Genomic DNA, 22,662 nt, shown 5'->3' with positions numbered 1-22,662 from the left:
GTGACAAAAATATCAAAGGCATGCTAGAAATCAAACTTGAAAGATTCCTTCCTGAATGTAGAGAAGACAGGTATAATTATAAAACACAAGATGCCACAGAAAGAAGGCAGATATCAGAGATCATATTTACCCAAGGAGGAAATCAGGAAAAGTAGATCAGAAGCAACAAGGTACAAAACATGAAGACATTATGATGCTGCAAAGAGCACACCAAAGGTCTCCCTGTCTTCTAAGAAAAACAACTAAATAACAACTATCCCATAGACACATTCTGACAATACCCATGTGATTAAAAATGTTTAAGTCCTCTAACATCCAAGCAGAAAAAAGGGAGTCCCCTCAGGCAGCCACAGACTTCGCCACTGTAATGGGAAGAGCTCAAGGAGAACCAATCATTGAGGCAGCACCAAAGGAAAAGATAGTAGTTCAAGGTTTTATTTAGCTAGGTAAGTTGTGTGAATGAGCAAAGATAGGTCCCTTCCTTACACAAGTTTTCAGAAAACAGAGCAATCCTGTTCCAGTCCAAGAGAGCAGAATAAAAAGTGAGGGTTCAAGAATAGATTGGCTGTATTAAAAAAAAAAGAAGAAAGGAAGGAAGGAAGGAAGGAAGGAAGGAAGGAAAGCAAAAGCAACCAGGAAAATAAGCATATCTAAAAGTTGTAAGTAGAGATGCAGAATGGAAAAAAAATAAATAAGAACGTCAAATTTTTCTTGAGATAGAAAATTATTCTTGAAAGATTGAACATACAATATAAAAAAGTAATAATAATTATAATAATTAACTTGGTATATTAACAGAGGTTAGGGAAAAGGGTAAACAGAAGGGAAATAAAAGAGTATTAAATTATTAGCCTTACTTAGCCTTAAAGCCTTCATTAGTAGATATTAAAAGAGTGTATTGTGCCAAATCCTGTGAGAAGATAAAAGCAAAGGACACATGGTCTAAATAGCTAAGCCAAACATCAAGGAAAACAGCAACGAGCCATAAAAGATAGTTGGAAGCAGTAAAATTAAATGTAAATAAGAAAAACTCTTTGCTATAAAACAAGCTCGTTCAGTTGTGTTGCAGATCACCTCTAGCTAAATTCAAGGCACACGCCCCAAATCAGAACCCAGGGACAGTGAAGGGAAATATAAAGAAGAGGAGAACAAAAGGAATCATCTCAGACAAAGTAAAATTTGTCATAAAAGACATGTAATGGGGTTAAATGGGCAGTTTTCAGTTAAATCTGCAATGAAGGTGTGATTTTTTAATTTCTGCCTACCAGGTTAAGGTAATATCAAAATATAAGCAGGGAAACTTATTCATAAACATGGAGAATTTCATATAAATACAATTTTTGGAAAAAATTAGCAACTCTAACAGAGAAAAAAGAGACCCAGGGATTTTGAATACTTACATGTTGTTTCATATCAATCATGTTTTAAGATTAGAAATATTAACATTGTTATTAAAAACAAAAACATACCCATAGACTATGGTAATCTACCTAGCAGAGACTGTCTATCATATCCTATTACCCAATGTAAAAACTTAATAAACAAAAGCTAAAGAACCAATGCCCTTCTCCCCCCTTTAAAAAAAAAACTATAAATCTTAAAACTAATTCTAAAAAAATTATGGTTAATAAAAAAGTCAAATATATACTTTGACTCATACATATTGATTCTGGAATTTAATCTACAGGAATAATCAAAGATGTGGGTGGTGATATGTGCAAAGGAATGTTCATTTATGTTATGAAAAAATTAGAAAAAAATGAAATGTACAATTAGAATTGAATACCTTTGACATCACCATCAAGTGATTAGCATGAAAAGCTGATATAATCTTTTTGTGATTAGAAGGGACTCCATGAATAATAGCAATTTTTTCTAAGTGGTAAAATTTTAGATAATTTTAAATTTCTCCTTAAGTCTTATATCTTTTATGAATCCAAATCTATTTTTCAAAAAAGGAATAACTGTTTTAACAGCTAAATTATGTTTTAAGTACTTCCAACAAATTCCATCTTCCACTGCAACCTCCATCAAAATCCACAGTATCAACCCACGATGAACCAACATTTTGTTTACTACAAAAGTTTCCTTTCCATTGAGCCCTGGCTCCCTGGCTTTATCAGTCATCCACTGGGCCTGAGTGTCTAAGAGCCAGCTCTGTGATGGCTACTGCAGGGGCTACCCAAGAGTCACCATCATTAAAGTCCTTAAAGAACTTGGTCTATTTTAGCAGTTAAACTCCAGAAGGGTTTACATAAACAGAATAGGAGCAATACATCACAAACGTGATGGAATTTAGACCACAGAAGACAGGAAAGACCTGCAAAGATGAGGTAAGACACCTGGATCCATGTGCAGGAGGAGGGGAGTCTGAGGAGGGAGATCATCATAAGCACAAAGACAGAGGCAAGAAAACACATGTGGTAGGAGACAAAGGACTCACAAGGCCTTGGAAGGTCAACTAAGGCTGAAGAGAGAAGCATGGGACCGGAAGGCAGGTCACAGATGAGGGACTGGCTGCCCACGCAAAGAACTAGGCTTAGCTCAGTAAAACCAAAAAGGAGAGACGTCCATACATTTATGTGAGCCGATGAAAGTGGCATTTTGATAAGTGCAGTGAAAGTATTCATCCTAATTTGTAGGTGACAACACCCAGAGAGAGAGAAACTAGCACAATTCACTCGTAGCAGTGGGATAGGAATTTACCCGACTAATAACAGTGAAAAGGGAAATGAAAGAGTGATGGATTGACCTAGGGAGGGTGGGACAAAAGGGAAGCGGGATCACTGCAGCCAAAGTTTGAGGCTGCAGTGCCATTAACCCAAGCAGGGGACCACATTACCATGGTGGTTTTAAACACATGGGGTCTAGGAGGCAATGCCATCTCTGGGAGAAGACGTCCATACACAAGGTCACCTATGAGGCTGAGTGCCTGTGACAGTCTTGGTTTATATCTATCATTCTGCCATCATTCTCAAAAGTAGCCATAAATTACATGGTGCTCAGCCTCTAGGCAACTGAAAATGTGGAACTAAAAGGAAAGTAAGAAGTCCATGAAGCTGAAGAACAGGTCTAAGCTGGGTATTTTAAAACATAGACTGGGTGACTATTCTTAAAAATTATAAAAGGAAAATGAATGAATGCTCAAAAGATGAGTTTGGAGGGCACCCATAGTTAGGAAAAAGGGGACCATGCAAGGGGTAAAAGATAAGAGTGGCCACCAGGGAAAGGAAGAGAACCCTTCCCCAAAGAAGGGATTTCAATCGAAAAGCAGGAGGAAAGACTGTGGACTAAATTACAAAGTAATCCCAAGTTTCCATCAAAAGCAAGACTTCTGTTAAGTGGTATGGACAGAGGCCAAAATGCAGATGCTTCATAAGAAGAAGCAGAGATGGATATTAAGCACTGAATGGAGAACTAGGAGAATGGAAAATAGCGGGGAAACAGGCCTTAGTTGTGGCCTGGGGCACAATAGAAGAACTCAGGTCCTATGAGAAAGGGTGAAGTGACAACCTATGAAACAACCACCCACCACACGGATAAGCTGACTGCTGAAATGCAGGCAAGCCAGCAGCGATCCATTAACAGCACTCAGAGCAAATCTCTAAACCTTTAACAAATTAAAACACATCTGAATGGTCTGGTGCCATTTTGTATCCAGTAAAAGAAAGAAATCAAGTCTTGAAGGACAGCGAAGTTCCAGCACACAATAACTTGGCATCTCTGAAGACAGTGCCAAGGGTGAGAAAAGCATTCAGTCTGCCTTTAATGCCACAGACAGACTGTGCCATCATCTGATGAACAACTGCAAGTACATATAAGCACTTTCACTCTGAGTTGCTTGGTACTTTACATGGTCCTTCCCCTCCTCTTCTCTTCCCCTTGTGCTTTCACCCCATCTCCCAAATATCCCCCCGATTCTGGCTACCAACAAATGCCATGAAATGTATTGCACCTGCCTGGGCCTAAATTCTTTGGCTCTTTCACTCAACCAATATTTACTAAGCATTTACTATGTATAAGCCATTGTCAACAGACAAAAATCCAGCCCCATAGAGTTACAGTAAAGGAGACCAACAATAAAACAGAATATATAGTAAGTTAGATGGTGGTAAATAATATAAAAGGGAGGGAAAGGAAGAGCCAGACACAAAGTGGATAGGAAAGGCCTGAATGAAAAGGGGTAACCTAAGCCATCATGTGGCCAGTTGAGGGAAGAGCATTGTGGGCAGAGGAAACCACCAGGGAAGAGAAGGTCCTAGGGCAGGAGGTACCTGGATGTTGGGAGAACAGCAGAGATGCCAGAGTGGCCAAAGCAGGGTGCAAGTGGGAGGAAGAAATGGGACCAATCAAATGGGCCATGGTAAGGCTCTAGCCTTCAGTCAGAGGGATACAGGGAGCCGCTGAAAGACTTGGAATCCAGGAATTCATGTCTTAACAAGCTCTGGCCAATGCTTTGAGAAGAGGTGGTAAAAGTTCAAAATAAGTCAGAATGGTGTTGAAATGATGGCTTTACATCAGACAGATAGCGTGATAAGGGTAGCAAGTGGCTGGGTTTTATACACACTTTGAAAATAGAGCCAAGGGGATTGCCGAAGGATTATGTGTAAGTTGTGAGAGAAAGGGAGGTGCGCACAGTACTCAGAAGTGTTTAGCATGAGCATTTGGCTCAACTGATGGACTTGCCATTAATGGAAAGGGTCAGCTTGTACATGGGCACAGAGGGGAAGATCAGGAGCTCAGTTTTAGACATGTAACATTTGAGATGCTGCAGAGACAGCCAAGTAGAGACGTCAAGTAGGCAGGAGATAAGCCTGGAGCTCAGGGAGGCGACCCACTGTGCACAATGTGTCGTGACTCTAACCAGTATTGGCTATTGCGTGGTAAACTGCTCAATCAGACCCACGGCACTAAAATGAAAGTTTAGCAAATGTGCTTAGCAATGGCCCTAGTCTCAGAAAGCCTACTGGCTGGGGAGACAAAACACATCACACACTAGACCCCAAAACTTACTGGAGCACTGGAATGACTCTTTCCCCGGGAGTGTTTTATCACAAGCTGAACACTGCAGAACCCCAGAGAATGTTCCTGGGACAAATTGATGTCGATTCAGCTTCTCTTTGTCTTTGGCATCCTTGTTTTTCATCTTCAGAACCAGCAGCCATGGAAAGTGGAGGGAAAGCAAAAAGGGAAAAGCTGTGAGCCATTCTCGCAGAGCTCAGAGGGGCAGAGTCTGTGTTTTCTGTGAGAATAAGAACTAGGTGCCAGGATGCTGTTGCTCTAATATTTCTAATGACTTGGAAGATATTCCATATGGAAAATGTGTGCAAAATCTAGGGTGGGTGATTTTTAAAGGAAAATGCGAACTATACCAATTTCTGAGAAAGAAAGCCACTGACGCTTGTAGCAAGAGGTACAGAAATTTGATTACCTTGGATTTATTCCGAGGGCTAGTCATCCTATTCATGAGGAAGCTGAAAGTTCGGCTCACTTTATACTTTTCAGTCTCAGATTTGGCAGGGATGATGTATTTATCCCACTCTTCTTCCTGAATTCTACAAAAGAGAACATGTTGTCATGGTTCACAGGACTTAAGTTTGATCCAAGAACAGCATATGCATGGATGGATGTGTAAATCAGGCTTTAATGGTTGTTCCAAAGAGAAAAAAATAGAAACTCTTTATTAAAAACGTATCTTATAGATACATCTCTTCGGATGTGATAAAGCAACTATCTTACAATGTTAACAACTGTAGAATTTAGGTGGAAGAAATGTGTATTCAGTACTTCAGAGTTTCAACTTTTCTATATACCTGAAATTTTTTATGCCAAAATATTAGGGAAGTAAAGGAAATCTTAGACTTACAATTTTACTCTGAGAATTCTCATTTCCCTCTTATTGTGCTAATAGAAATTTCCCAGGACACGGAGAAGTTGCTAAATAATCAATAATATAAAACTGGCTTTTATTTATTTTGAGAACCAGAGATGATACTCAGTAGACATATATTGTTGATATAGCCCAAGAAACAGACTGTGTCCCCATCAATTCAGTTTTTCCCACTTCTTTGGGCTATTTGTAATCTGAGACTCTGAATAGCAGAGGAGAAAAGACCTTGGATTCTTCCCAAAATAAGATGCAAGCTAGAGGTGATTGCACACGACCATGAGCACACTGAGCATCACTTACTCTCCTCTAATGCATATGACCATTCTTTAGGAAAAAGAATCTAAGCTACAAAGTTACATTTCCCCCTAGAACTTCCTTTAACACTCATATTTCCGACACTATTACTTGAGAGAGAAAAAAATATATATTAAAAATCAAACTAAGTTTCATGTCAAGCCAGATAACACTTCTGTACACTATTTCTATAATGAATATTTCCTAACTAAAGTCTCCCCTTAAACTTCATGATTGCTTTTCATGAAAAGGTGGTTTTTGATGAGAACTTTTTAGGACTTGAGTTTTTCTTATCTGATTAATGACAAGCTTAGACTAAGCTACTTCTGAGACCTATTCCACACTTTAATATATACCTACCTAGTATGTATTAAACCTTGTAAACATTAAACTAAATTATTATTGAAGCTCTATCTTCAGTACTTAAGAGTTTCAAATCTATAATGCATTTAGGGAAAATATATTCCCTATGTATATATATTCCATATAATATAATATATTATATATATTCCCTATATATAATGTATTTAGGATATATATATATATATATATATATATATATATATATATATATATATATATATATATATCTCCAATGGCTTCAGAGCTACCTCTTAGCCATACAGATCTAAAGGCACAGTCAGGATGGTCTGTGTTCTTCTATTCAAATCCTGCACAGTAAGTGAAACTTTGTGTGCCCCTGACAGAAGGCATCTGAAAAAGCTAGAAGGGAAAGGAAGTGAACAGAACTGAGTGATGACAGAAAGTAACAAAAGATCTCAGGTCTTTTTACTTCCTCTCTACTTCCTCAGCCACTTCTAGTCTTTTTGCCTTAGTTAACTGACTGGTTAATATAATCTAAAATTCCCCCATAAACTCTGTTATCTTAGGCATCCTGATTTGCAAAACTCTTTGTCATAATAGTCAACAGGCTCACTGTTAGAATTAAGGATGAAAAACACATTCCAGAGATTACACTAAATCCCCTCTGGAACACCTTTTTTGACCCCACTAAGTGCCATACAATGTCTAAAAGAAGAGCAGAATGGTAAAAAGGCCTAAATTCTATTACATCTCATTGTCCTATATAGAATTGAAAACTTGGGACATAATGAATTAAAGAATGGTCAAGTCAGGTCAGTGTGGATTTTAAGGTCAAGAAGTCTCTTCCCCTACTCCCCACCAGGAAAAGAACTAAACTTTCACAAATAAAATGAAATAAACCCTTAGCTACCCAACTTTACTCCTATTATCCAAGTTACAGAAAACTGTACCAATTTTTTTTTAGTTTTGATTAAAAATCTCTAAGTGTACCAAGTTTAACATATGTCCTATGCATATCTACAAAATGACATAAACCATGCCATTTAACCTTTAAGGCTCAAAAGCTAATAAGACCTGAGCAATGACAAAGTAAACACACAAATGCCAAAACACTAGTGCCCATTCTTCAGAGGCTGTCCTGGTACTGCCCTCTCAATATGTAAATAGATATTTAAAATATATTAAGGATATAAATCTTCAATATCTTAATCCTTAATCAATTATATCTATAACTGCCTGTTTTTTAAAAGAACAGGGCATCTAAAGTGTTAAAAGAAGTTCCCACTATGCAAATTAAAAATTGACACAGTGATGCTTCCTTTAACACACAAATACTTGGAGTTAAAAAAAAAAAAGAAAAAACAAAGGCTAGGGATATAGCTCAGTTGGTAGAGTGCTTGCGTACTTGCCTCACATGCATAAGGCCTTGGGTTCAATCCCCAGTATGACAAACAAACAAATAAACAAACAACGACAAAAAAAAAAAAAACAGCTTTAGATGTTCTAGATTTTATATAGAAGTGGCAAAAAGACAACTGAGTTATGCTCTGTGATCTTCAAGAACTGGGATAGATGAAGTGTCTGCTAAACAAGCCTGAAAATTCCGGCATGAGCCCCTTTGTACCTGAATGTATCCTTTTCCAGAAACTTAGTAAGAGGACTCCTAAGAAGGCAGTCCTTCAGGTAGCTAACTGCAACATGATTACAGTGAAGCATCAGGTATGGTTGGGATATCTAACAAGACACCAGGAAGAGATTAGGCAAGAAGAAGGCTATACTGCACTAGATATGACAAGGAGTATGTTAGAGAAAGTCAGGGGCTTTCAGGATATAGACCAAAAAAGATGAAAGAACAGAGGAAAACAGGAGAGGGAATGAGGAATTAGAAAGGGCCTCCACACACACAACCTATCCATGTGAAAGTATACGATAGGCTACTATTTAACCAAGTAGAGCACTGGCTCCTCCAGTCTTAAATCCTTCTCCAAATGGAAAATAAATGTTTTTATTTTTAAAACATCTTTACAATCAGCCCATTATTTCTCCAATTTTTGAAAAGATTAAAGGAAGAAAACCTCTAATCAAAATGATGGTGAAGAGGATGATCAAATGCCATAATTAGGAAATAAATTGCCTAAATGAGGTAATAAATATAAGCTGTTTAAAACAGTTCAAGGCTCAAAAAAAAAAAAAAACCACCCAGTAATTATCAGTGGTTAGTACTTCTGTCCTCCTCATTATCACCACTATCATCATCACAAGGCTGTCTTCATTGTCATCCTATCCTTCAAGAACATTCCCAGACTTCTTCTGTTTATACCATTTGGAAGTATCTATTCTGGTCCAAAAAGAATAGAAATGAAACAAAAGAGCCATTTTCTTATTGATACTTTTATTCTAACATTTAAAACAAAACAGTCTGTCCTGAACTACATATTAAACAGTTTCAGAGCTTTAGTGTTAAAATGACCAAAACTCAGTCAATTTTACTGTTTTTTAGATGATTTCTTAAAGCCAAACATTTATGCCATTTCTAGTGCTAGCTTTGCATATGACCCCAGATCTGTTCCATGGTGTGACTCATGAGCAGTTAGTTATTCAAGATCAACAGATCTCAGCTATCATACTTGTTTCCTAGTCTATTTTGCAATCTTTCCTCCAGCAATGGTTTTACCTTCTAGGAAAAAGAGAAGTTCAGGCTTCTCTGCAAATCTGCATGTCAACCAGAAAACTGATAATGCTTGAAATCCTTTCTGCATCATTTATTCTTCCTTTCAAATCCAACATTGATAAGAAAAATCCATAGTAAGAGAGAATGAGGAAGTTTAGGCACCCTGGAATGAGTGAGGTGGCCTATACTGACCATCCTGAGATTTGTTAATAGATTTAAGTTTTCTCTTTGGCACAGCAGATCCAGGGCAGACCTGCTGCCTTCTTGAAGCAGGTGGTCCTCACACTGCTCCCTTGGGTGCCATATGTGGAGGTATTCAGTTTTGAAAATACCCCAAAACAAAACATCTTTTCCCCATTCCAAGGCCTGCACACCTGAGACTAAAAGAGACAGTTGTCCAATTTGCACTGATACAAATCACAAAGGGAACAAAGGATCTTTAAAAAAAAATTAGTTGTAGATGGTCACAATACCTTTGCTTATTTGTTTGTTTGTTTTTATGTGGTGTTGAGGATAGAATCCAGTGCCTCACACATTCTAGGCAAACGCTGTACTACTGAGCCATAATCCCATCCTGGGAGTGAAGGATCGTTTTTTTTACACAGAAACTTCTCACAAGCCATTGAACAGATAACCAAGATATGCAAACATTTCCAAAGGTGGATCAAGTGGTCACTCCAGAAAATTGGAACAGTTAAAGTACCTTTTTTCTCCTGGTGGCTCTGGTAAGCTGTAAGCTCTTTGCTCTGTAAGACACAGAAAAATAAAATGAAAACTAATGCAGACAAACTTGCAGTCTTGTGTTAGTCTGAAATGTACACATTCATCATATTTCATCATCATACATACTACCATTTGGAAAATGGGAGAGAAAACAAGTAATCTCATCTAAGTAGGGCACTGCTCTAGAGATCTTGATCACTTTCCCTAGACTGGAAAGGGAGGGGAGGAGGACAAAGTTATGAACTCATGAGCTGAGCATCAGCAAGGAGAAGGAGAAGTGTGGGAAATTAGTCCTATGTTCTATGTTTACTCCTCACCAGAGCATCAACCCTTATTCCATAACACTAATTCCCCAACATAAAGAATCAATAAATTTTTCTTAGCTGATTTTTAGCAAAGCTCAAATGAAAAGTCTTGAAGGGCATCATAAGGAAGAATCCATCTTAATATAGCTGTTGTCTTTATAAAATCCTAGCTGCAGCCAATTCAGAGATGTGCTTTGTAGCTCATGGGAGAGGAGAACCACCTTTCCTGCTGGGCTGGTGGGGCAGAAGGAAGGGCTCATGCAAGCTTCACGCCATCTTGTTTCCAGAGTTGGTGGTTACTCCAGGGATGGAGCAGATACACTGACTTAGACTGTGAGAAGAACTGAAGGAGGGAGTGGCTACTTTGAAGCACACCATCTACTGAGCAGGTCAATCCTTCACTGTTACAATCCAGAACAGTGAAGAGGCAAAACTAGGTCATAAGGGAAATGAGCCAGCTGCATATGGAGAATAAATAATATTCCCTGAAACCTGTAAATATCAATGTTGCGTCTAGTACTGCCTTGTTGTAAGAGAAATTCTACTTTGAGGAAGTTAAGGCTTTATTTTATAGCTATCATAAAGTGTTCCTCAAGTTAAGCCATATAAATCAGGATTCTTATTGCAAATCTGGTAAAATTCCAAGAAAATAAGATATCTAAGATAATCAAGCAATAAAATAATATAGTAGACTCAGTCACCTGGGCACAATGTGACAGGAGTGCCCTCATCAGTTCATGGTAACTTTCATAAGTATGCTGACTTCACCTCTCAAATGCTTAGAAGTAGAATACTTTCATCCATGCTGGTGAGACTATAGTTATTACTTCAATATGACAATGTTTCCTTCTATGTAAATTTACAATGAACCAAAGGGAATTACAAAACTAGACTTAAACGTTTTAAGTATCTAAATAATAAATATTACAGTTGCCACCATTATATCCTTAGCTAAAAAGAAAAAAAAAATAACTCATTGGAAGTGACAAGGAAGAAGGAACTTGACACATAAGAATTAAAAAGAATTGAAAATGCTGAGCATGGTGGCACATGCCTGGAATCCCATTGGCTCCAGAGGCTGAGGCAGGAGGATCGAGAGTTCAAAGCCAGCCTCAGCAAAAACAAAGTTCTAAGTAACTCAGTGAGACCCTGTCTCTAAATAAAATTCAAAATAGGGCTGGTGATGTGGCTCAGTGGTTGAGGGCCCCAGAGTTCAATCCCCAGGACCAACTTCCCCCCAAAAAAGGAATGAAAAAAACATCCTATCTTTGTATATCAGCATGACACTTCATCTATGGGAGCCTCCCCGTCAGACAGATTCTGTTCAAATAGAGAAAATTCTTAGGGGAAAAAAAAAAAAAAAAACTCATCAAGAGAAGATTTCAGGAACAAAAATGTCTATTTGCTTTTGATAAAGCAAACAAAACAATGAAACATTAGAATATACTTTTGAATTAGACAAGTCTTCATACCTGTGCTTGGATTACACAAAATTACTCCTTCTTTACTGGAAGGTAATTTACTCTTCACAGTACAATGATTTTGACTGGCCAATCTGGTATCCATGCAAATGGTTGCAACCAGATGGTCTATCCATTGGAATTTTTGTATGTGTAGTGTGTAGCTTCTACTTAAATCACCTGGTTGTAATTCTTACCTTCTGGATAGTATCAAACTTCATTTGAATAGCCCTGCTTTAAAAAATCTTGCCTAAAGGCAAGGGTTTTTTGTTGTTGTTTTTTTTTTTTTTTTTTCAGAAAAAAAAGGAATTGATGTCAGCTTCTTATTCTTTCTAATTCTAAATGCAAAGTTTTAAGGTTTGTATGTAACTTTCTTTGCTTATTACAGATTGTATAAATTGAGGCACTTTCCCCTTATTTCCTTTTGGTAATCTTATTGGGAATCTCAAATTCTGGAGTTCTCTGACTCTACAAATCAGAGACACCACAGATACAAAGGCAAAGTCATCATGTTACACACTGCAGATACACTGAAATACACACATTCATCAGATTTCATCATCATACACACTACCATTTGGTAAATGGGAGAGAAAACAAGTAATCTTAACATGTTTTCCAAGTTGTAAGAGTATGAAGCTAATTAATCAGCTAGGACTGCCAGTGAAAAATTGAAAGTTACCTTTAAAAAGAACCTAAACTAAGGATGGGGAGACCTGGAGATTCTGTAAGGACCCACGAAATCAAAGGAAAAAACAATTGAGAGCCAATTCAATTCACCTTCTCTTTCCTGTCCTCTCAAGCTAGTTTACATTCTCTGATAACTTTTCCTTTAGAACGTGTCCATTGTAAATCCCCAAACTGACACTTATTATCAGGCTTACTTTCTTCTCTTCTAATAATGCATCCTGGGAAAAGAGGGGGAAAACTCAAAGTAGCAATTGTTTTGTATTTTATACTTATTGTCCATCATATTTAACCAACAAGTATTCTTTGAACAGCTGCCATATATAAGTTATGACCTTAGGATGGCAGTTTCAAGCACAAAGATTACATTCTCAGTATTGCTCCACATAGCATGAAAAGCCAAATAATACTAAAAATGTAATAAATTAAGGAAAAAAAGGAAAAGAGGAAGAAATGAAATAAATCCAATTTTAAATATTGTATATTGGGACACTGAGAGGATTTTCTGAGTCTATATAACTCTTAAAGATGACAAACTACAAAGGTATTATTAAATAAATATATATATATATATATATATATATATATATATATATATATATATATATATAAAGTTTTCATTAAAATGTTATGTATTTTGCCTTGGCATGAATACTTACTTCCAAATATGACTTTAAATGTAATAATTACATAATGTATTACTTATACAAAGCATGAAGTAATTCCATTTCAGAAGAAAGTTTGAAATTGGGGCAGGGGCTGAGAGAGGCCATGAGGGAGCTCTAAATTGATCATAATTTTTCTAGTTATAGATCAGATTCATTTGAAAATTCATCAAGGGCTGGGGTTATGGCTCAGTGGTAGATCACTTGCCTAGCCCTGTGAGGCACTAGGCTTGATCCTCAGCACCACATAAAAATAAATAAATAAAATATAGGTATGGGTCCAAGTGCAAATTAAAAAAAAATTCTTCAAGCTGTATGACTATAATTTACATCCTTTTACTATTTCAAGTAAAAATTTATTGTATAGAAGTTATATTTCTGATTGCTTATATCACCATCTCCCCTAAAATGATGAAAATATTTGCAAGTGTTGTGACTTTGTTCTTATTCGACTCTCCAAAGTCCCTTGCTAAATAAAGAAGGAAAGAAACTCCATTTTGCAATGTGTTGGCTCTGAGGAATTGGATTATTTCAACATTTTATACATAAGACAAAAAGGACTTTTATTATTTGCTTAAATAAAATTCTCTAAAGTCCCCACAGAAATAAACTTGGAATTGACTATAATTTATTGCACTATCCTCAAGGAGAACATTTCATACAAAGAACAAAGCAACAAAGAGGTATGTACCTATGTGCAATTTCACCACCATTAAATCTATTACTAGACTGACATCCAATGAGAAAAGGATTTTGCTAAGCTTAGAAAAATCAATTGTGCATGCCTGTAATCCCAGCAACTGAGGAGGCTGAGGCTGGAGGATCACAAGTTCAAGGACAGCCTGATCAACTTAGCAAAGCCCTGTCTCAAAAAAAAAAAAAAAATTAAAAAATTTTAAAAAAAAAGGGTAGGGGCTGGCAATATTGCTCAGTGGTAGAATACCCCTGGGTTCAAACCCAGCACTGTGAAAAGAAAAGAAAGAAGGAAAGAAAAATCAATTGCAGGAATGGGATTGAAACTTGCTTTTCTTGTGTCTTATTATAACTGAAATCTGTTCTGGAACAGAATGCTTCCAAAGCCAAATGGTAAATAATGTTTACCTTCACTTGAATTGCACACTGTAAAATCACGCACCAGCCGAGTTTTTCCTAAGGAAATTTTGGGTGATGAGCAAGAATAAGAACGTGAGCGGATTCCAGAAAGCAATGATTCCTGAAAGAGAAGTATTAGGAATGGTAATGAAGAAGAAGGTAATGAAGCTTTCAAAAAAATTCTACAGAAGACTTGAAACTACATGTTCATCATGAATGTTATAAAGTCAATGTCTTTGAAAAAATAATTCAACCTGAACATTTCTTAGATTTTTTTTATGGATTATTTGTTTCTGTTTGCCTCTCACAACTTTTAAAATGTTGTCTTTCTAATGTTTTATTAAACTCAAGCTTTGGGGAAGCTTTCCTATACATACTTTCATATGCAATAATGCCATTCCAACTAACTTTTTAAAAATGAAAAATTAAGTCAAATGACATTTTCTCTGCATGATCGATGTGTTTGACTTGTTGTTAACTGAATTGCCAGTTTTTTCATTTTACACTGTAGCATTCAAACAAAATTCTATACTGAGATTTCTATACTTCAGGCTTATTAGAAGGTAGAAGAATAGCCACCTACAATTTTAAGAGTTTTTTTTAAGCTTCCAAAGAGCTATTTAAATTTACAATGTTAGCTGATGCCTCTAGGGTCAAATACATTAGGTCAATATACAAATGCTACTAGTCCATGATCATTTTTCAATAGATCTGCCATGCTGCACCTAGAGTGATGTTTGAATATCACTGATTTACATTTCTTCAATATTATTCCTTTTTAATGACCTGTAATTTTTGTTCCTATTTCCCCAATTACATATTATTTCTATTATTATGTTGGCAACACATGAAAAATGCAAGATGGCAAGATAATTAAAACATGGTTTTCTTATATGTTCTAGAAAATTTATATGAGTATGCAATATAACTCCATTAAAGTCATTTATGGTATCCAACTCCTATTCCACAGAGGCCTTAGGATTTATCCTGTCCATGTGTTTTTGAGATATCATTTAAGGTTAGAGCTAAAAGAAAGTAATGCAAAAGTCTTTTCTAAAATTAAACCATTAGAAACTGTCTTTCACAAGCACTAGCCTCTTCAGTTCCTGAGTGAAAACACACTCATCCTGGGTACATTTGTTAGTCTAACAGTGAAGAGAAAAGTTGAAAACAGAAGCTGATCTTGCTTCAGAGGTTCTGGACTGTGGCTCCCTGACTGTCCTAGCAGGAAGCACCCACAGGGCTAGAAGTGGGAAGGGTGATAGGATGCTGGCTGTCCTATAACCTAACAGTGACCTGGCCACCAAGCATCTAGCCAAGTGCCATTTTCTTCATTTAAGTCATATATGGTAATCATTTCAAGACAATGGAATTTGAAAATTGTCCAAAAACCTTTGGCAAAACACTATACTTGGGGTAATTACACAGGCAAGGCATGATAAAGTTTCTAGGGCAAACTCTTCTAAAAATGAACAACACGAAGCTGTTAAAAGACTGAATTATTTTTCACTCCAAGTTATATTGAGTTTTTCACAATTACATTCAAAATGCAAAACTAATTAGTATCTACATTAACAATCATACCCATTTCTTATCCAGAAATGTCACATGCTGTTCAGATTCAAAAGATAACAATAGCTCTACAGACCTCAGAGCTAAGAGAAAAGGGTGAAGGATTTGTGGTCAGAAGATGGATTAAAATAATGATTCTATCACCAATTGAGTCTATCTGGACAAAACTCTAACCCTTCAAGTACCTCATCTACTCAAAAAAAAAAAACAAATAAAAGTATTAATTATGTTCTAGGTGACTTATAAGAAAAGTATATATTTTGCACACACACTAAACACTTTGTATATTGTAGGGCCTGGTACAAAAATATTATCCTAACAACAATATGTTCTTGTTAAGAGAAATTTGGGCAGGGCACACACTGTTTTACAGTAGTAAGCTCAATTTAAAAAGAAATGAGTAGATGATAACAGAAATCAAATAGGAAGAAAACATGTCCAAACACAAAAGGGCTTTCTTTGCAAGACTAGAAAAAAGGGTGTTTAGTATTTTTAAAAACAACTACAAGAAAATGAAACTCTTTTGTGAAATTTCAACAGGAGTCAATCTTGCTCCAATGGCAAAGCCGAAATGTTTATGATATTGCTGATTAGTTCATGAAGCCAGGAATGCTGAACCAATATCATCTCTGCCTAACATCATTTGTCTCATCACTGGACCAGGTTAAAATTTATGTGAGCAAAATAAGTTTGATCACTTGAACTCATTTAATACTACCCATTTTTTTCCTTCTGCTTAAGGGATGATGGTAGATATCATTATATAAAATATTAAAATTTTCCAAGTCTGTAAAAAGTGGCATGTACTCCTTACAAATTAATGAAAACATAAATCAACCATCATAAGAACTATAAAAATTAAACAAGTTACAAAGATTAAAGAGACTCAAACAGACATCAAAGGAGTCTCTCCTCTACCACAAAAAGTAGTTCATATTTGTGAGTAAGACAGAATTTGTCTTTCAGATAGATGGATTGATTTAGACAACATACTCAGCATATTTAACACCCAAAAAACACCAATAAGAATACCTTCAAGTGCAGATTACTTGATAAAGAAAGTGATTCAGTCCTGGAGATATTGAAATCTGGTTCAGTGTTGGTCTCAAAAGAGTCCAGTTCATCGCCACTAGGAATCCCAGTTCTTGAGGAACTCTGAGACACTGGAGTATAGCAGAGGTGTGGCTGCTCGGAATGCCTGTCCCCTTCACTGTCGGCCACCAGGGCATCAAGGCTAGAACTAAAGCACAGATTCCGTAAGTAAATAATCCAGTAAGCAGGCAGGCAGACAGTGCTTTCTGTTTCTCAGAGTTCAGATTCTCTCATTGTTGTAGGGTGCAAGGGTTGTTCATTTAACTTTACACTAATATGTAACTAATTTTTTTCTCCCTCCAAACACCTCTTTTTAAGCCATTTTCTAGGTTTTCCCAAATGGACATCTTTACCTACCAAAGACATTTCAGGTACCTTAAGAAACAAAAGCAGGTTTGAATTAGCACTCACTACACTCTTTTTTATGTTTTTAATTTTTTTTAGTGAATTATAGTCATACATAATTTTGACATACTCGTACAACCATGGAATATAATTTGCTCTACTACTGCCCCCAGTACTTCCCCTTTTCCTCCCCTTCTCTCTCCCTGTTCCTCTTCCTCTATACTGATCTTTTTTCTATTTACTTTTAGTGTCTTTTTAAATTAAAGATTTATAGAGACACATAAAGGTGAAATTCACTGTATAATTCACATGTATACATAACATATTTTGTTCAACTTCATTCCACAGTCTCTCTCTTTTCCCACTCCTCATTCCTTCCCTTCAGTTCCCTTCCTCTGCTCCACCGATCTCCCTTCTATTTTTTAAAAATATTTTTATAGCTGTAAATAGACACAATAGCTTTATTTTGTTAATTTATTTTTATGTGAGGCTGAGGATCAGTGTCTCACACATGTTAGGCAAGCGCTCTGCCACTGAGCCACAAACCCAGCCCTCTCCTTTCTATTTTATGGAGTTCCCCCACTCCACTTTTTTTCCCCTTATTTTGATCAAACTTCCACATATGAGAGAAAACATTCAACCCCTGACTTTCTGAGTCTGATTTATTTTACTTAGCATGATGTTCTCCAGTTCCATTCATTTACCAGCAAAGGCCACAATTTCATTCTTTTTTTAAGTATTTTTTTTTTTTTAGTTGTAGATGGACACAATACCTTTATTTATTTATTTTTTTATGTGGTTCTAAGGATCGAACCCAGTGCCTTACATGTGCCAGACAAGCGCCCTACCACTGAGCCATAGCCTCAGCCCCCACAGTTTCATTCCTCATGACTGAATAAAACTCCATTGTGTATTTGTATGTGTGTGTGTGTGTATCGCATTTTCTTTATTTATTCATCTATTGACAGGCACCTGGACTGGTTCCATAACTTGGCTATTGTGAACTGCACTGTTCCAAACAAATTGATGTGGCTATATCACTACAGTATCCTAATTTTGGTTCTTTTGGACAAACACTGAGGAGTGGATAGCTAAATCATATGGAGGTTCCTTTCTTAGTTTTTTGAAATATCTCCATACTGCTTTCCATAGTGATTGTACTAAGTTGCAGTCCTACCAACAATGCACGAGTGTACCTTTCCCCCTAAATCCTCACCAGTGTTTATTATTTTTATTCTTGATAACTGCCATTCTGACTTGGGCGAGGAGAATTCTCAATTTAGTTTTGATTTGTATTTCCCTGATTGCCAGGGATCTAAAACATGTTTTATATATTTGTTTGTCATTTGTATTTATTTTGAGAAGTGTCTGTTTAGTACTTTTACCCATTTATTAATTAGTTTATTGTTTTTTGGTGGTGGTGGTAGCTTTTCTTTTCTTTTTTTGGTATTGAGGTTTTTTGAGTTCTTCATATATTTTGGATATTAGTCTCCTAATGGAGAAGCAGCTAGCAAAAATCTTCTCTTTCTGTAGGCTCTCTCTTCATGCTTTTCATCGTTTCCTTTGCTTTGCAGAAGCTTTTCAAATTTGATGCTAGCCCACTTATAGATTTTTGGGTTTGTTTCTTATGCTTTAGGAGTCTTATTAAGGAACTTGGTGCCTGATACTCGACAAAAGTGCCGAAAACATACATTGGAGAAAAGACAGCTTTTTAAACAAATGGTGTTAGGAAAACTAGATATCCATATGTAGAAGGATGAGACTAGATCTCTGCCTCTTACTCTGCACAACAGTAAAAATCAAAGTGGATCTAAGACCTAGAATTAGAGTAGAAAATGCAACCACTAGACGGAAATATTATGGTCAACACTCCAACACACTGGCACAGGCCTTAATCACACCATTTATAAATGTAGTCATAAAGGTAATTATATCAAGACTCACATAGCAGTCCTTAAAATACTGAAAATGCAAATGACACAGAGCCACTGGGCTGTGTGTGGAGACAGAGGCTGTGGGGACCACATGTGGGAATGTGCAGTGTGGCATTCTCTCCATGGGCCTCAGCTGGAAGCTCAGGAGGGCAGTGGCCTGTGCAGCTCTCACCTCAAAGCTGGGCCAAGACCCAGGTCAGAAATGAGTCATCTGCAAGGTTCCAAACACCGCACAGTATAAATTATCATTTGTAGAGATTTTAAAAAAATTATTCCATCTCAGAACCAGGTCCTGATTCTTCTTGACTACAATGTTTCTTTCCCCATTTAACTTTCCTAACTATAAAATTAAAAGGGAAGAATTTGACCTTCCACATTTTGAGTTTATTCATAACATTTACATTTTAAACCACTCTAATGTCAAGGCCAGCAGAGTCCTGGGCATGTGAACATAGGAAGCCTTTTTAAATATATTTTTCTTTGGTTGTGTCAGTTCTAGAGTTAAGACTTTAATAATGACACAATGAAACTGTCTTGATTTTGAATTATAAATGATCAGAAGACACATTTATAATACATTTGGATTATTTTTCCTTATAAACCATAAATCTCTAAAGGGACACAAAAAAATCAATTTCATATCCTATGTGCTTCTAATGTGGACTCTGGTTAGTTTCTAATCCTTGAACCATTTCATAGGCAATAGAAGGCACCAGAAAACTGAGCGGTAAGTATAAGCCATGACTGGCACCATAAAGGATTTCCAAATCAGGATTTTCTCCTTCAAGAACTAATTGAGAGTTGGACACAGTGGTATATACCTGTAATCCCCGCAATTTGGGAGGTTGAGACAGGAGGATTACAAGTTTGAGGCCAGCCTCAGCAACTTGGCAAGGTCATAAGCAACTTAGCAAGATCCTGTCTCAAAATAAGAAAATAAAAAGGGGTAGGGATATGGCTCAGTGGTTATGCATTCCTAGGTTCAATCCTCAGTATGGGAAAAAATAAAAAGAACATATTGAGAGACAGCCTCTCCTTGGCATGGAGCAGAAGGGGACAAATTGGAGGTGCTTTGCCTTAATTCAAAACTTAGTATCTTGGATTCCATTCAATTATTTATAAAAAGAAATGAAGCTTAATGTTAAGAAAATCTTCCTGGTAAATACTGGTGCTTTGAGGTTACAGTAAATTATAGATATTCAAGATGCTATGTGATTTCCTAATACAAAGAAAATCCTCAGGCAAGTCAAAGCTTGCTGATGTCTTGTGCCTCTGCAACTGTGTTTCAATTTGTGATCTCTATACCAGTGAAAAATAGTTATTCAGATGATTGGCAGCCTGCCATAATACCCTATTGTACTACAAGATTCTCCAGTTATAGATCGTGTTTTTCCATCACTACAGATGTAGTAGCATTACTTTAAAGCTACAGCATAATGTTGTAGCATTACTTTATCTTATATACCATAAAACATTTCTTTTTACATTAATTCAAATTAGACTACTGCTTTTCTTTGTCAAGGTATTAACATAAGTTATTTATTGGTATGCTTCAGGATTACCTATAGATTCTCATTTTACAATCATATTATTTAAATTCCATTAATGGAATAGGAATCAATTCATTAGATTGTGACCAGAATTTTCTTTTAAAATAATATAAAACAGAAAATATCAGAATACATTCTGATTTTATGAAATACATTCCACATGTTATTTCATAAAACTTTGCTTAAATTTCGTGTGTATGGGTTGGGATGGTGATGGCATAACACACATATTATACTGTGGATTATGGTGAAACAAAAATTTTTTTAGATTGAAACAAATACTTGTTTCCCTCACCTTATTTTTTAATGTATAATATTTTAAATAGATGTTTTATTGCTTATTTTCCCCATGTGACATCTCAAAAAAACTATTAAGGTTAAATAACATAATGGTTATATATTGTGCACATTTTACTAAAATATTGTTTCAAAACTCAGAAAATTTAGGTCTTAGGCTCCAATCAGCCTTGTCCCTGTATGGACTATGGTTTTTATTGCATACTCCCAATTTCTCTTTCATTAGAAGTTCCAGACCCTCAGGCTATTATTATTCATGTATTAACAAATGAAGCATATTTCACTTTGAGTTCACTGTCAATTATGTTGCAGACCCTCATGATGAAAGTTAGTGAAGGGCCAGATAAGGCTTTCCAGGGTCACCTGTTCTCCACATCATTCCTACAGTTTTCAGAGTGGAAGGAGTATAAAGGAGGTCATCAGCCTGTGGGGGCGGCCAGAGGGTTTTTTGCTAGGACAGCTTCTCCTTCTGCCTTGACCAGCTCTGCCATTTCTACAGAGCCTTCCAAATACTTTTACTCTGAGTAACTTCTCTTATTCCTCCAAAGAAGAAAAGTTCTATCGGTGTTGGTGAAATGTTTGCACTTCCCAGAGCAGTCCATGATCCAAAAGTATAATTTTGATACTCTGCAAATATTTGCATAAAGAAAAGAGAATAACATTGGAACATTTTCTGTCATATATTCCTAAAATGCCTCCTCTAAAGAACTTACTTACTTCTCGAGATCTGGGAATCACACATTCAACAAATCCTAACAATTCTAGCAGAATGCTGTAGTCACATGCAGTTCAATGTATTTCTATATAACAGTAAAGGATCTTGCATGGACTGGCAGCCTCTTATCCCAAGTAGATACCATGAAGAGCTCAAAATAACCTAACTATGAAATTTAAAGTCATGACCACTCTTCAATATCTCTAAAACTATAACTCACAAAATACAAACCAAAAGGAATATTTTATTATTTACATATGATACATAAGCTCTGGTACCAACTCCTGTCACTTTAAGTTTTGCAACCTCATCTGTGCAAAATATAGCACAGAGAACTGCACCCACTGATTGCTGGGTACTCTCTCTTCTTCTCCTTCCTGATCAATTAAATCCCTGCTCCATGTTCATTTGCCTATGTGGATATCCCACTAATAGATAAAAATGTATATAAACATTCACATATGTGTGTGTTCTACTTTTATTTTTATTCATGATTTTACATGTGAAAACGAACATATAATCCTGGACATAAGAAAACAAAAACAGACTGATACCTAATGAAAGAGGAACTTGGCCTAGTCCCTAAGGAAAACAGACAATAGTATGAATGGATAGATACAGGTACACACACAAGCATGTACACACACACAAATATATACAATCACATCCTAAACAATGAAACTATTGTTAAGTGATACATTTACAGTACAAGTACTTCACATGGAAGTTATCTGTAAGCTTAAGGACCTAAATAAAACACTTATGAACTCATCCAAACTGAAAGTTGAACGTTCACCATACCATGGAAACTCTCATGGTTCCATTCTCAGTCCCCTACTTATCTCATTAGTTATAACAGCTATCTTGAATTCAGGGATTTTTGCCCCTCATTCTGTCATTTTTTCTTTATAGCTTATGAATATATGTACATGTCTTCTAAATAATAAATAATTTGGTTTTGCGCTCTATAAAAATGAAATCTGCCTGCAGCATTTTGCAGCTCACGTTTTTTGTTCAATTTTATGCTTCTGAGATGCATGCAGAGC

At 36.3% G+C, this 22,662-nt stretch overlaps 1 protein-coding gene across 5 annotated transcripts in view; it reads right to left on the bottom strand.

Annotated features, from left to right (window-relative positions):
* Arhgef28 (Rho guanine nucleotide exchange factor 28) overlaps nucleotides 1–22,662 on the bottom strand; it is a 306,403-nt gene that overhangs the window by 74,373 nt on the left and 209,368 nt on the right. For all 5 annotated transcript variants that reach the window (XM_071612505.1, XM_071612508.1, XM_071612507.1 and 2 more), the window contains 5 exons: nucleotides 16,716–16,923; nucleotides 14,121–14,232; nucleotides 9,883–9,925; nucleotides 5,432–5,555; nucleotides 5,014–5,146 (listed from right to left, as the gene is read on the bottom strand). In XM_071612505.1, the coding sequence (XP_071468606.1) occupies nucleotides 5,014–5,146; nucleotides 5,432–5,555; nucleotides 9,883–9,925; nucleotides 14,121–14,232; nucleotides 16,716–16,923 (620 nt within the window). The remainder of the gene's footprint in view (nucleotides 1–5,013; nucleotides 5,147–5,431; nucleotides 5,556–9,882; nucleotides 9,926–14,120; nucleotides 14,233–16,715; nucleotides 16,924–22,662) is intronic.

This window comes from Marmota flaviventris, chromosome 5 (genome assembly GCF_047511675.1).
Source record: "Marmota flaviventris isolate mMarFla1 chromosome 5, mMarFla1.hap1, whole genome shotgun sequence".
NCBI lineage: Eukaryota > Metazoa > Chordata > Mammalia > Rodentia > Sciuridae > Marmota > Marmota flaviventris.
The sequence above is the reverse complement of the archived record's forward strand: the minus strand, read 5'-3'. Positions and strand labels throughout refer to the sequence as shown.